The sequence below is a fragment of the Pteropus medius genome, unplaced genomic scaffold (assembly GCF_902729225.1).
Source record: "Pteropus medius unplaced genomic scaffold, Ma_sr-lr_union100, whole genome shotgun sequence".
Classification (NCBI taxonomy): domain Eukaryota; kingdom Metazoa; phylum Chordata; class Mammalia; order Chiroptera; family Pteropodidae; genus Pteropus; species Pteropus medius.
The window spans coordinates 17,577,584-17,591,389 of record NW_024354503.1 but is presented as its reverse complement, the minus strand read 5'-3'; the positions used below and the strand labels follow the sequence as shown (position 1 = coordinate 17,591,389).

The 13,806-nt window shown below is 47.4% G+C and overlaps 1 protein-coding gene across 3 annotated transcripts in view; it reads right to left on the bottom strand.

Annotated features, from left to right (window-relative positions):
* Nucleotides 1–9,857: 9,857 nt before the first annotated feature.
* LRFN2 (leucine rich repeat and fibronectin type III domain containing 2) overlaps nt 9,858–13,806 on the bottom strand; it is a 191,402-nt gene continuing 187,453 nt past the window's right edge. For 2 of the 3 annotated variants that reach the window (XM_039854285.1, XM_039854282.1), the window contains one exon: nt 9,865–11,151. In XM_039854285.1, coding sequence (XP_039710219.1) covers nt 10,173–11,151 — 979 coding nt within the window. In that variant the 3' untranslated portion in view covers nt 9,865–10,172. Of the gene's footprint in view, nt 11,152–13,806 lie in introns of all 3 variants that reach the window. The other variant, XM_039854283.1, reaches the window with a different exon arrangement.

Genomic DNA, 13,806 nt, shown 5'->3' with positions numbered 1-13,806 from the left:
TATTCATGATGCCTCACAACCAAGAGGGAAGAGTACTGAGTCCTCCTTTCCTTAGCTGGTTCAAGACCAACGCAGATTCCATAAAACCTTCTGCAAGACTTTCACTTTTCTGTGCATCAGTTCTCTTCCCAAGGAGACTGGATAAAGCAGATAAATACACCCTGGAATAATCTGGAATGCCCGGAACTCATCACCCTTGATCATTCTCCATTCATTTATTCTCCAGCCATTCTCTCATAGAGACCTGGAAGAGGCAAACAGATTTGACGGGAGGGGTTATGCCTCAAGCCTCCAGTATTCATGAGGAAGCCTGCCCTTTCTTCCTTCAGTAGACCTTGAAAAACAGGTGTAGACACAGCCACAATTTCCACTGCACCTCTCTTTCTGCTTGGGGTCAAGAGTCTTTGCCTTCCCACAGGGAGGAACAAGAGCTTGAAAGCATACAGTTAAAATACTCAAATCCTGAAAAGGACCTCGGTTCCTGGATGGGCTCGACTTGCCTCTTGGCTTCACTAGGTAAAGGGCCTACAAGGAAATTCTAGGTGGAACCCTACCTTGGGCTTATTCCCCTGTTCCATCTTCTAGATGTGGGCAATGGGTGGCATGGTTCCACACCCTTAACCTGCACAGTTGTGTTCTCCCAACTGCTCTTCTGATTCTGTCCCTCACACCTTCCCTGTTGTCCTTGCCTGGATCCCTCTCATTCCCCTTCTTTTTTGCTTAGCTTGCAGTCCCTCACTCTTGTACCAGCTCAGCTGGTACTGGAGAGCTGACAGGCCTTATGTCCATGGAGAACTCCTGGAAGAGCCATCCTTCTCAGCCTCATCTCTCGATTATCTAGGGTCTCATATCCTTTATCCACCTCTTTCAGGCCTGACTTGCCTCCTCTTTGTGTGAATATTTTCTTTTCTACCTCTGGCTGCCTTTTTAGCTTCACTTCTTGCCTTCTTTCCTGCTATGGCAGCCAGCCCTCACTGTAATGGCTAAGGATTAAGGATATACTGTAAAGAGAAGTCCAGTTCTGTGATCAGAAGATTTAAAGTTTGAAACTCACTTCTTTTCCATAAAATTTAAAAGAACTTGGTGGGGGGAGGGAAACCACAACTTTCATCTTCAGTTTGGAAAATCTGTAAATTAGGAAAGCGGTAATGTGTAAATTGGAGTTTTTAGGTAAAAAATGGAAGGAATGATAAATCCATGCGAAAGAATTTGGAACAGTGAGATGCTATACAATCTCTCTCTAATTCTGCTGCTAATTTTGCTTATCTCAAATGTCGCCACTTATGTTTCTTCCCTACCATTCAGCAGACAAGGCTGGACATAGGGAGAGAATCTCAGCTGACCACCCCTGGAATTATATATTCTTGCCTGAGCCTCCTCCATCTTGTTTTCTACCCCAGACTAAAGGTGGAGGGGCTTTTGAGAGAGTATTTTGTTTTCTTATGCCTGGCAGAGACTCCCATTTCCCACAAACTTCAGGGAATATGGAAGACTCTAGGGCTCAAGAAAAAAGTTCCAAGGAAAGTCCCAGCCTTCCCTTCCCTAACAGGTCAAAGATGAACTAACCTAAAACTATTTGCAGGATTCCTCAGAAGGTAGAATCTCATCAGAACTTTTAAAAATGTGAAAATCAAGAAAGAATTGAGCCTCTTTACTTGATCTCTGTTGAGGTCCTCCCCACATCCTTCCAGATCCTGAGTGACCCACAGTTGACTCAATTTGCCTTCAACATGGAAGCCAAGCTCTTCATCTGCGTAGGTCTCCTATCCTCAGCAACATGTCTTGCCACACCCCAGCTCTACCTGAAGCAACTGGCAAGTGTCAGCTCTACTCAAGGGGTCTGCCCAGCCTTGTACACTTCAGCCAACCCCCTCTGACCTCCACCTGGAGTGAAACACGTCTATAACATTTTTTCTTCATTTTCGTTAGGACTAATGAGATGACTCAGAAGTAAAGACCAAACTAGGAGCCAATTTTAATTTTCACACCTCAAGTAGGTGTATGGTGTTTGTGTTAGAGGGGAACTGGATCTTAAGGGGAGGTAGAGAGTGCTGGTCAGTGGGCTTCCCCATGTCATCCTACCAAACCTTGGGAAGTACTCATCTCCTAACTCAGGTGGGGACCCTCTGGCCCAGTCTCAGCCTTCTAAACAGAGCTAGCCTCTCATTGGGTGATTTACCTGGCAACCTGCAGAGTCTTCCCATGAGCATTTATATCCTAGGAGGGAAAACATCTGTTAACCCAAAGAAATGAAGGAAAACCAATAGGAGGCTTTTGGTGGCAGCATTTGTGTCATTCCAGAACCCTACTTATCAGATTTTGGCTGTTATGCCAGACCTGGAATAAGGGTGAAGGCTGAGTAGGGATTGGGGAGCTGATGAATGAGAGAGCCCAAGGGTGAGGTTTGGAATTTTCCAGGTCCTTCTAGCTGCTACTGGGACTATGGATCGCAGAACATAAAAGAGCATCATGGACTTCAGAGGCTACCATGTACTTTCTGTTCCTTCTCTGCCCCCTTCCTTCTCTCAATGTCATGGAGACCAAGGCTGATTGGCAAGGGAACAGTATCCCCTCCTCTGAGATTTTCTCTGGCTCTATACCTAGTTTTCTACCACTAATTTGGCCACAGCAGTCTCTAGAAGCTGCTTTCTGTCTGGGCTCTGGATTATTCGTGAAGGCAGGATTGATGGCTCCTCAAGGACCCACCAGGGATGCGAAGCCATACCCATCAGGCCTTTGTCTGATTGGAGTACAAGGAGCCACTCCCTGCCTGGGGTGAAGTCTAAAATCCATCATGCATGATCTTGCTGTAATATGATTAATGAGTTTTCATGGATATTGAACAGGGGATTCTAATACCCATCGAGGAAGGCCAGAGTGGATGATGTCTGATAGTTTTTGCCAGCTCTGAGATTATCTGAGCCTGAGATACCTAATATTATCACTAATACATTGTAATTTATAATAATGTTTTCAATGATGCATATAATTAATAATAATGACTGTTATCACTCTGCCTTTTCCAATTCGATGTGTGATCTATAGAACTACATGGTACTCCTCAGGTGTACTTACCAAAGTCTATACTTACCATTAATACCTTACCAGAAAGGAAACCAAGGCCAAGAAACAGGTTCTGAATCCAGCTCCTCCCGCTGAACAGGCCCTCACGCCCAGGAGCAACTGTACCTGCCTTGGATGACTCAGGACTCCCAGTTCTCTGCAACTGCCCCTCTTCCAGGCCTGCTTTGTTCTCTTCAACCCACCTCCCACCCTTCTTCAAAAGCTCCCAAGACAGCTAGAGTTGCCTCCTCTCACCTCTGCTTGTCCTAGTATAAGATTTCAGTCCTCAACCTAAAGCCAGTCACTTCCCCAAGCCAGGACCCTTTGGATCTTAAAATCTAGTGAATTCTTCCAGCCAATAGTGCCACCTTGGGGTTGTGGCCCTGGGCAATCCTTCATCCATCTCCTTCTAGATAGTAGATTCCCCAAAGCTATACATTATCTTGAAATGAGTGAAAACAGAACCATCTTTGTAAGACCAGAGATCTAGAAATCAATTTATGTTCCTGCCCCTCAGAGAAGCATGTAAAGCTCTCAAGGGTACACACAGCCCCCTTCACTTTTATTTTGATTTCTTAAAACCAGGCACAGCGAAGGGACACAGCTGGTCAGTAAATGCATGTTGAATACACGCAGAATTGATTTCTTCGCTTCTCTCACTTTCTTTGCAGGGCTTAGTCATCTCAAATTCAAGGTTCCCATGCCAGGATTCATGCCTTTGACGTGAAACCCAGAAACTCTGCATTTCTTATTGCCTCTGCAACTCTGGAAGTAACTTCAATGCTGATCCATTTATTAAATGTTTATCCACCTCTGCCACTCATTAGCTGTGTGACATGGGGTAACTTAAATAACCCCTCTCTACCTTAGCTTCCCCAATGGTGATGATAATACCTACTTTATTGGGTTGTTTGATGATAAATTGAGATCATCTGTAAAAAGCTCTTAGCATAGTGCATGGCATTTAGGAAACTCTCAATGAAAGTCAGCTATTGTTATCAATTTAACTTTGCAGTTCAATATCCTCTTGGAAATTGCCAATCTTATGTCAACCTAATGAAAGGATAAGAACTTTCCCATATTAGTCTGGGTAGGAAAGGCAACCAGCCCATCTTTGTTAGGCAGACAGAACTGTACCCTCAAGAGATCTCCAAAGGGATGGGTGGAGAGAGTAAAACAGTGAACCTAGGAAGAAAACTCTGAGGATTACTGGGTGTAACTGAGAACTTAAGTCCCTCTTCTTTGTCATATTCCTTTTCAAATGGTGAGCAAGATACCTGCAGTTACTAGGACATGCCAAGTCGGTGACAGAGGGGATATGTATGGCACTCTGAGGTTTTTCTTCATGAGAAAGTGGGAACGGTATCAAGAAGTTCAGCTAACAGAGGTAACCACAGCTTAAGGAACAGGGGACATCTTGGAAATAGCATAAGGGATTCAAGGGAAAGAAAAAACTTACCCTTGCAAAGTATGTAGATGCTAGAGTCGCTGCTGGGTGTACCCGGAGCACCAATGAACACATGTTACAGAGGAGGTGGCAAAAGAAGAGGGGGTAGGCTCATCATCACCTAACCAGATGGGCAGCTGGACAGAGGGGCCTGGGGCTGTAGGAGGCTGGTCAGTGGGCTGACTGCCTGTGGACCAGATGGGTTTAGGGATCCCACGGAGATGGGTGAAATTCCAGCTTCAACTGCTCATCAGTACTGCGGTAACTGCAGGATGCACTGATATATCAGAAAAGGACTAAATAATAAGATCTTTCTTGCTCCAGCTCCAGAGAAACTCCAACACAAGATGGTGGAGGAGAATACTTGCTTCAGTTCACCAGGAGCCATTCGACTATTGGCTAAAGAGATCAGAAGCTCAATTATCTCCACAAGAACAGGAAAACAACCAAGCAAGAGCTTGCAATCTGGGCTCATTTCCCAAAAGTCAGTGAGCAGAAGAAAGATGCCAAACATTGTCCAAAATAAGGACATGGGTCAAGAGCACCTGTCAAAAGATGCTAAATGTCTGTGATGGGGATCAGGACAGCTTGAGAAGTCAAGATCAGCTGCCATCTTTGGTCTGTTGGGAAGCATATCAATTTCCCTTCTGCTAGAGGCTGCAGGAAAGGGAAACCCATGAGCCTTGCTATAAACATGGACTGGAAGTGGGATAGGAGTCTTAAATGAGATCCTGAAAGCTGAGAAACAGAGATCTTTGGTTTAAAGACTGAAAGCACAAATAGATATTTTTAAACTGAAAGGACAGTGTTCCTTTCAGATGTTGGAAGAACAATCTGAATGGGTCAGATTCTCTTATAATTCAAAGGTAAAAACCTCAGGTGTTTACCTGGGAGAGGCCTTCTTGTCACAACAAACTTTTACTACTGTCAACTATATCACATAGAATGGCTAGGGTTGGGAATCTTGGTGTGAAATTTAAAACTGTGAGTTCAGGTTCTGACTGCTGTCTGCCAACATTCTTTTCTTTTGAATAAGTGTGTCTACTTTACCAGCAGCAGTCTGCAGAAACCCAGTGGCTGTAAGAACAGAGAAAGCCCCGCCCATCTTGCTGAAGACCTGAGACCTTCACTGCAGACATGCTGAGAACAGAAATTAGAAGACACAGAAGTGCTCAGGCTGTCCTAATGAAAAATCAATACCCACAGACTTTGGAAGAAAAGTCACTACTCATTGTGAAAGGAGGAAATCTGAAACAATAACCTTCCTCTTATCTGGCTGGAGATTACATCCCTTAAAAAAAAAAGTGTGTGCTTTAAGTTTTTTTGAAATGTCAAAAGAACTTTACCATTATGATGGTAAAATGAAAAATATCTCCTGTAAGGGGAACCTGAGGGATGTGTCATCAGGAACAGAGGCCTGGGGGGTTGAATTATTTTTCAGAAAGCTTAATAATTCAAGTGGGCTCAGGGTATATCAGCTACCTCTCTTCTGCAAAAGATCAAAGGGCTGAAGGCTTCTCTCTATCAGAAAAGAGGATCTGGCTGGGGAAGCACCACTCCTGATGGGGACAAGGGTTTGGGAATAGAAAGAGATGGAGAAGATGGGCTTGGTCATTGCAGTGAGCTGGCATGAGCCTTTCTATCTTAAGGGGATGAAGTTACAGGCTTTCAGGACAGGGGGGAACAGAAGAGGCTAGAAGTGGAAAGCTATTAAACAGTAGACATCCTAGAGGATCACCAGGCTAGGAGAAATAGTGATCACAAAGGCGGTCTGGTCAAGACTGGCTGAAGCTTAGGGGAAATTTCCTGGTTGGGGGTGGTGGGGGGCAGGATGTGTTACAAGCCAAGAAGAGCCAGAGAGGCCAGTGTGAAGTCAGAAGAAACCACTAAAGCCCTTGCCTGGAGTCAACCCTGAGAATTTTACCAGTCCCTGAGGCCGGACCAACGGCTTCTGGATCAGGCTACAGCTTTGAGTATTTCAGCCAGTGTAAATTACAATCTATAACGGGTTGAAGGAAGGAAGGACAAGGAAGGCAACATTGATATTATGAAAAGAACTAAGGCTTTACAGACAGACTTACTGTGTGATCTTGGGCAAGTTACTTAACCCCTCTGAGCCTAGGTCCCTCCATTTGTAAAATCAGTATAGTATCTACCTTGAGAGGCCTCAGTGAGGGTTCAGTGAGAAATGCATGTGAAGCAGCAACACAATACCTCGAAACTGCATGTGCTCCATAACTGTCAGTTTCCCCTTCCAAATGCTGCACTTGCAAGTCAATTACCATATGTTTAGAGCTGTGCTGTCCAATATGGTGGCCAGTACTAGCCATATATGCCTCGCAAACATTTAAAAGGTGGCTGGTTTGAACTGAGATGTTCTGTGAGTATAAAGACACACCAGATTTCCAAAACTTCTTACAAAAAATAAGAAATTAAATGTCTTATTAATAATTTTATAGTGTTTATGTGTTGAAATGATAATATTTTAAATATATTTGGTGAGATAAAATATATTATTAAAATTAATTTTACCTGTTTTTTTTTTAAACTTAATTTAATGTGGCTACTGGAAAATTTTAAATGACACTGTGGCTCACACTTTATTTCTATTGGACAGTGCCGATCTAGACATTAGATGAGGATAGGGTTGGGAAGCTGTGTTCCAGAAGCTCGTTTGTTTCTGTACTTTGGTTTTGTGTATTGATCTGTTGCCCTAGTCCCCCAGTAAAAGGCCGTTTTCGAAAAAGTGCCTTCCAGGGCTCAGCCAAAATAGGTTCCCATGCGCCCCTAGTGGCTGAGCATGGTCATGGCTCTGGTCCAGGAAAGAGGAAGCAGGGGTGGTATATGAGAGAACAGAGTAATCAGGTTTCCGGGAAGGCTGGGGTAGCTAGGGATGGATTAGGTCAAGATCCCTCTACTGCTCTTTAGTCCAAGAGGACAACCTCATTCTCTTATTTCAGAAGGCTCCCGTCTTGTACATGACCTTGGCAGGAAGCAGGCTCCCTTCAGGCATTACCAAACAAAGGTATAAGGAAAAATGCCACTTCAAAGCCACCTTTAGAAGACCTCTCAGCGTTTCCAGAGAAATGAACAGCAGACATTCACAGACACAAGAATGTTCTTTTTCTCTCTCCCAAGAAGTGTGGTTAGCTGTTGTTTTTAAATCTGTACATTTTACTGTACATTTTTTTTTTTAGCAAAGAAGAAGATTGGCATTTATATTCTGACCACAGAGATGTTGCTTTCCAAAACTCCAAGTCAGAAACATGACAAACACAAGCACAAGTACATATCGTGTCACGACAGAGCTCGAAGCCACTGATGAGAGTAGACCGTTGCTTCCTCCCATTCCAATGTCCACCACTTTCCTTCTGAGTGTCTGAACTTAAAGGCAAAAAGGAAAGTGGTATTTGGGGTCATTTTCTCAATGGCTACATTTAGAAAGGCTGAGTGAGAAAGGTGCAGAGAGAAAAAAGGGAGGGAGGAAATGGGAACAGAGGAAGAGAGCGGGTGGGATAGATTTCCTTTCAAGTCACCCAATTCTGCGAGTGCCACAATGACTGGGGAAGGCATATGCTCTGGCACTGGGACTGGCCTGGAAAATTAGCTTATGGCCTCAGGAAGAGACTGGCCTGGTCTGTTAATGGCCTTTTTGGGACCAGAAAGGGACTGGGGAAGGCAGAGAGTTGCAAGAAGTAACAGAATAAAGACAGGAAGAAGAGGGAAGTTGTGGAGAGAAAATAGGAAGGGAAGAGGGGGAGGAAGAATGAAAGCATGGGATTTGGAGGTTTCTGGGCTAGAGCCAGAGGCAATCCTGCATAGGCAGTTTCCTACCCTCTCCCTGTGCATTCTGAGCGAGGTTTGGGACCACCAGCTCAGCTCTAGGTCTGAGCCCATCAGAACTTTTCAGCCCAAGACAGACTTACCTGAATGCTTTGTATGCTGTGTGGTTGGTGAGTGGAAGAAGGGAGAAGGACAAAATAGAGAGGCTAGAGATCTGTAACAGAGGCTTAGAAGGGGAAAAAATGAGTTGGGGAGTCCGAGGGAGAGGCAGTGCATTGGCAACGAGAGACCTGGAACAGAGACCAAGATAGACAGAGATGCGGGGGAATGTCCCTCAGATGCTTCTTTCTAAAGCAGTTTCTCCCTGGCCACATCTCTGCCCCCTCTCAATGCTCTCCATGGGTGTGGGGATAATCCTTAGATAGAAGTAAGCTCATATGCCCCTCCCGCCTCCATCCTGTCACTTCTATGAATGGATCCCCATCATGGGCAGCATCCATGGAAGGCATTCCCCACATCTCATCCTGAGCCAGCTTCTTCAGGAACAAACCAGTGACAGACTTTGACCACAGAAATGCTCTAGCTAGGGTGAAGTCAGGGTAGCAGATCCCGACCACCATCGCCAGGAGGTAAGCGGCCTTGGCCCCTGCCCTGACTTCGTCACTAACTCACTGTGTGACCTTGGGCAAGTCTCTTATACTTTGGGAGTAAAGAGAGATAGAGTTAAGTATGAGATGACCTCAAATTCCTCTTCAAGCTTCAAAACTTTTATGATACTAAAAAGATTCAGCTTTTCCCTCCAAAGCCCCTAGAATTCTCCCTTCTCCTTCTGTCCAGTAGAAAGGATGGGAACTGCCTGCCCTACCAGCTTGTGCTTTTGGTACCACTGAGATGGAACCCATCACATTTAAAATGATTACAGTTCATTAGTCTTTAGAACTGGAATGGAATTGGAAATCTGGTACAATCCCAGTATTTTGTGAATTAGGAGACTGAAGTCCAAAGAGAGAAAAGGGTCTCACCCAATATGTTCGGCTGGTTTATTCGGCTGTGGCTCTGGAACCCAAACTCAGTGATGAACTCTTAACTTCTTGGCCACCCCACTCTGCTTTCCTTACGAGAAAGCCTCTCGGCCTGCTCATGGAGACTTTCTGTCCAAGCCTCCTAAAAAGAGTCAAAAATCCCAAAGTGACTCCAAAAGGTAACATCCCTTATGCCTCAGAAAGCCCTTCGCCCTCTCTCACATAAGGAGTCCTGGAAGTTACCCTTCTGGTTTAAGCTGATGTGATGTCATGTTTGAGAAGCAAAAGAAGCTGGATCAGGTATGAGGTGGGGACTGTTAGGAATAATGAGGGATCTGGACAGGGAACTCCACAGTCTTCTCCCAAATGAGTGTGGAACAAGAAACATTTCCTTCTCTCATCAATTGGCAATAATTGCCCACTGCCAGGGCTGCTAGGAATCTGCTTTCATATGTAGACCAAATTCTCCAATATCTGTGTGAATGAAGAGGAGGAGTCTCGGAAGTAGAAGAAATTAAGAAATAAAAACAACACTAGAACCATAAGCAATTCAAAGCCACTTGCTTATACGCTGCATTTGTGATTAGAAAGGCAGTAGTCTCACCTTTCCAAACACTCAGGGCTCAGTCCGACACTTAGTGATGGAGTTCGCTTTCCCTGAGCACACCCCAGATGGGTGGTGGGGGACAGGCCTAGGATGGTGGTGTGGGGTGGGGAGAGGAGGCCATTGACAGGGAGACAAACTGTCCCTGGATGTAAACATCACCATGGAAAACCCACAAGGACTTGCCAGGAAAGATTCTTTCCCCCTCCTTCCACCCTGCAAGGGTAGGAGTGGGGGACACCCACCCCCAGGCCTACACCGTGCTCTCCATCACCCATTCAGAGCTGCCAAAAGTCCCTCGGGCCCCCACTAGGTCACTTTCCTCAAAGGGCAAGAGCATGCCATTAACAGAGAGGCTGCGCTTTGTCCAGATGTTTGAGACTCTCCGAGGCGGGCTGTAGCCACCTTGGGCAACCCCTCCAGCTGCTGCAGCTGCAGCCGCAAAGTCCCCCATGTCAAAGGAATGGCTGCGTTTTGCCTTGCCCTCCAGGGGCAAGGGAAGCAAGCTCCTGGCCCGGGCCGCAGGTGGTCCCAGCAGTGGCTCTCGGTCTGAGTGGTGACCCCTGGCTGATGTCCCAGACCCTCTTCCGCCTGGAGTCCTGGAGTCCAGCAGCTCCTCCTTTTTCTGACTCTTGAGGTCCAGGGAGGCAAAGGCCCCCATCAGGCGGTCAAGGTTGGGCTTGGGGCGTGGGGCTGGGGGTGGAAGCCTCCAGGGGCCACGTCCCAGTGCTGAGGCCTCCCCGCTGCCCAGGGAGCTGGAAGAAGAGGAGTCACTGCCTCGGGCCAGGCTGGCACTGAACTCGACCAGCTCATTGCGCACCACCACCTTAGGTGGCCCCGGTGCAGGAGCCCCACTGGGCCCACTACCCAAAACAGGCGGCTGGGCCCCGTTGGTCTGAGAGTGCATGTTGCTGACTGTGGCGGCCACTGTCTTGCTGGGGGTCTCATGGTTGCAGACCTTGTAGCGCACCATGAGGATGACAATGAAGACCAGCAGTGTAGCCACAATGATGCCGCCGATGACCAGGATCATGGTGCCACCCAGGATCTGGCTTTGCATTGACTGGCACTGAGGGTAGTCGGCCTTGGTGAAGAACTGGGCACAGCCCACGATGTTGGTGGCCGTGAGCGTCGTGGCTGTGTCGTCCCACATGGCCAGCACACACAAGTCGTAGCCAGTTCCTGACACCAGGTTGTTGACCACAAAAGCCTTGTTGGAAGCTGGGATCATCCTGAGGTGGGCGGGGGTAGACACAGAGGATGAGGGACGGTGAGGAACAACGGAGTGATGGGGGATGGAGGCAGAAATAAAAAAAAAAGAGAGAGTGATAGACACAGGCAAGATGGAGAAGTGGAGGGGGAGAGACAGACAGACAGACAAAAGGACACGGAGAGAATGAGGCATAGCAGGAGAGAGAAGAACAGGTGAAGAGACAGGGAAGGAGAGAGATGGAGACACGAAGAGGAGGAGTAAGAGAAGTGGAAGGGACAGGCAGGTGACAGGAACGGGGCATAGCGAATAGCGAAGGAGTCGGATATGAGGAGAGGGACCCAGGTAAAACAGAGAGAGAAAGGTTAGGGTGAAAAGAGAAGTGAGAGAGAAAGATTCAGGGTAGAAGATTCAGAGAGAGATGTACACAGAGAAAGAGATATCCGTGATCCAGTGTGGGGAAAACCACCCAGAAGTGGTAGATAAAGACACGATGAGTATGAAGATGAAGGGAATGAAAAAGGGGATAGTTAAAAGTAGAGATAGTGAAAAGTAGTTTGGAGACGGAAGTTCAGAGAAGAAAAAAGAGAGACTCAGCAGAGATGAACGAGGGAACGTAGGGAGGGGCAGGAGGAAGAGACAAGGAGAAGCAGAGAGGTTAAAGGCCTGAAGAAGCAGAAATTAAACAAAAGGACTTCCCCAACCCCACTTTTGCCATGTCTATTGCAAATATTCCCTCCATCTCTGGAAAGTAGAGGGATGAGAGTCAGGTCCGCCCTGGTCCTCTTCCAGCCCACTCCAAGGCTCAGTCCCCCCTTGTCCTGTCCTTGGAGACTCGTCAACAGTGACAGAGCCTCCTTTCAGGGCTGGAAGTCCCAAGGGCAGGACTCAGTCGCAGACAAGGTCCTGCCCTTGGGAGTCAATGCCATCCTCATCTCGAGATGGCTTTCTCATGCCTAGGGAGGAAAAATGTTTGCCGAGGCAAACGGAGGCAGGGATAAGGGGCAATGTTGAAGTCTAGAGGGCAACTCTGCTTCCCAAAGGGCAAGATGATTCCTCCAGCACAGCCATAGCAGGCCAGGACATCCAGAGAGACTTGAGCAGCTTCTCTGGTTGGGGAGCCTCGAAGGGTGGAGGGCCTGCTGGGGCAGCAGTCTCCCCGTACTGAGCCTTGGCCCTGCTGCCTGGATCTTCAGGAAGCCCAGATGCCAACCCCGATCTGAGGCCCTTGTTCAGGTATGATGCGTTGTGCTGTTTCTGTAGGAGTGTTTACGGGGTGACACAGGCATCATACCTGATGCCTGTGTCACCCCGTAAACACTCCTACAGAAATATTCACCTCAGCCAGAAGGTGCCACGTCCCTCTCTGCAGTCTTCCCCCAAAACCCCCTACTCCCAAATAGCCTTTTGTTCTTCTGTCCTCTACTACTCAAGCGCTCCATCAGCACCCATCAGCCCCTCAAACCCAGAGCCAGGCAGCCAAATTGAGATCTCAAATATGAAATACCAGAGGCTGAGAACTTCCACCTGAGAAGTCCATATGGAAGAGCGGAGCTGACAGGCAGGTATTGACATCCCGTCAGCATGCAGCCTGGGAGTTGCTATCTCCCTCCTTAACCTCCCAGCTGCTCTGCTGCTGGGGAAGCCGCAGTGGAGGAAACTTCATCTCCTCCTGCCTCATCATAGCCCCATAGCTACAGTGCTTGGGGCAGAAGAGGCGGGTAGAGGAGTGGAAATGGGCTGGATCCAGCAAGGGCCTGCAATCAGCCCCTTTGGTCTATCTGTTTCACCTGGGCATCATGGCAATCCTGAGAGAGTAGGGATTAGTGCTCTCATGTCACAGAACTAAAATGACCAAGCCTCAAAGAAGCTAAATGATTTGCCAGAGGTTGTACATCTGGGAGTACTAGGATGGGGCAGTTGGGACTTTAACACAAGCTTCTAGGTCCATAACCTGGGTTTGTTTCTTACCACATGACAAACATGGGGGCATTTTTCCTCATCTCAGTGAAAGGCCTGTCCTGGCCTGTGGCCTGTCAGCCATATCCTTCCTTAGAACAAGGCTCAGAGCCCCCTGTGGCTCAAACTCCCCCACCATCAGGGTCTCTGGCCTATCGAGCCATCACTGGGCAGAGCCCCAAGAGCCCTGTGTGGCCAAGGCTATGGGGCCCACTTCCTTCTCCCTCAGGGTCATGTTGATAGCTGAGAGGCAGGAGCTACCAGACCCAGGACAGTGACAATAGTGAGAGGAAACACTTACCAAGTGGCAGCTGTGTGCCAGGCTCTGTGTTAGGCGCCCTATGTCTATCACCTCACTTAGTCCTACAGTAACTCTCTGAGCCACTAGTATGCTCCTCCTTCTGCAGATTGGGAAACAGGCTGCAGAGGCGCGATTCGAACCCAGGCAGTCCAGCTCCTATCCACTCTGAATCTCTGCACTCGACTGCCTTGCAGGGGCATGAGCAATGTCAGAGAAGATCCATCTGAGGATGAGGGATGGGCCAGCTTGTTTATTGAATACCTGTTATATGGCAATGGTTTCCACATTCCATATTGCATTTAATGTTCACAAGAATCCTAGGATACGGAAGGTGGACCATGGTCCCAGAAGTCATCCCATTGTTTAAGCTGTCTTCTAAGAAGCTGGGCCTATTACTATTGCTACTGCTACTGCTAC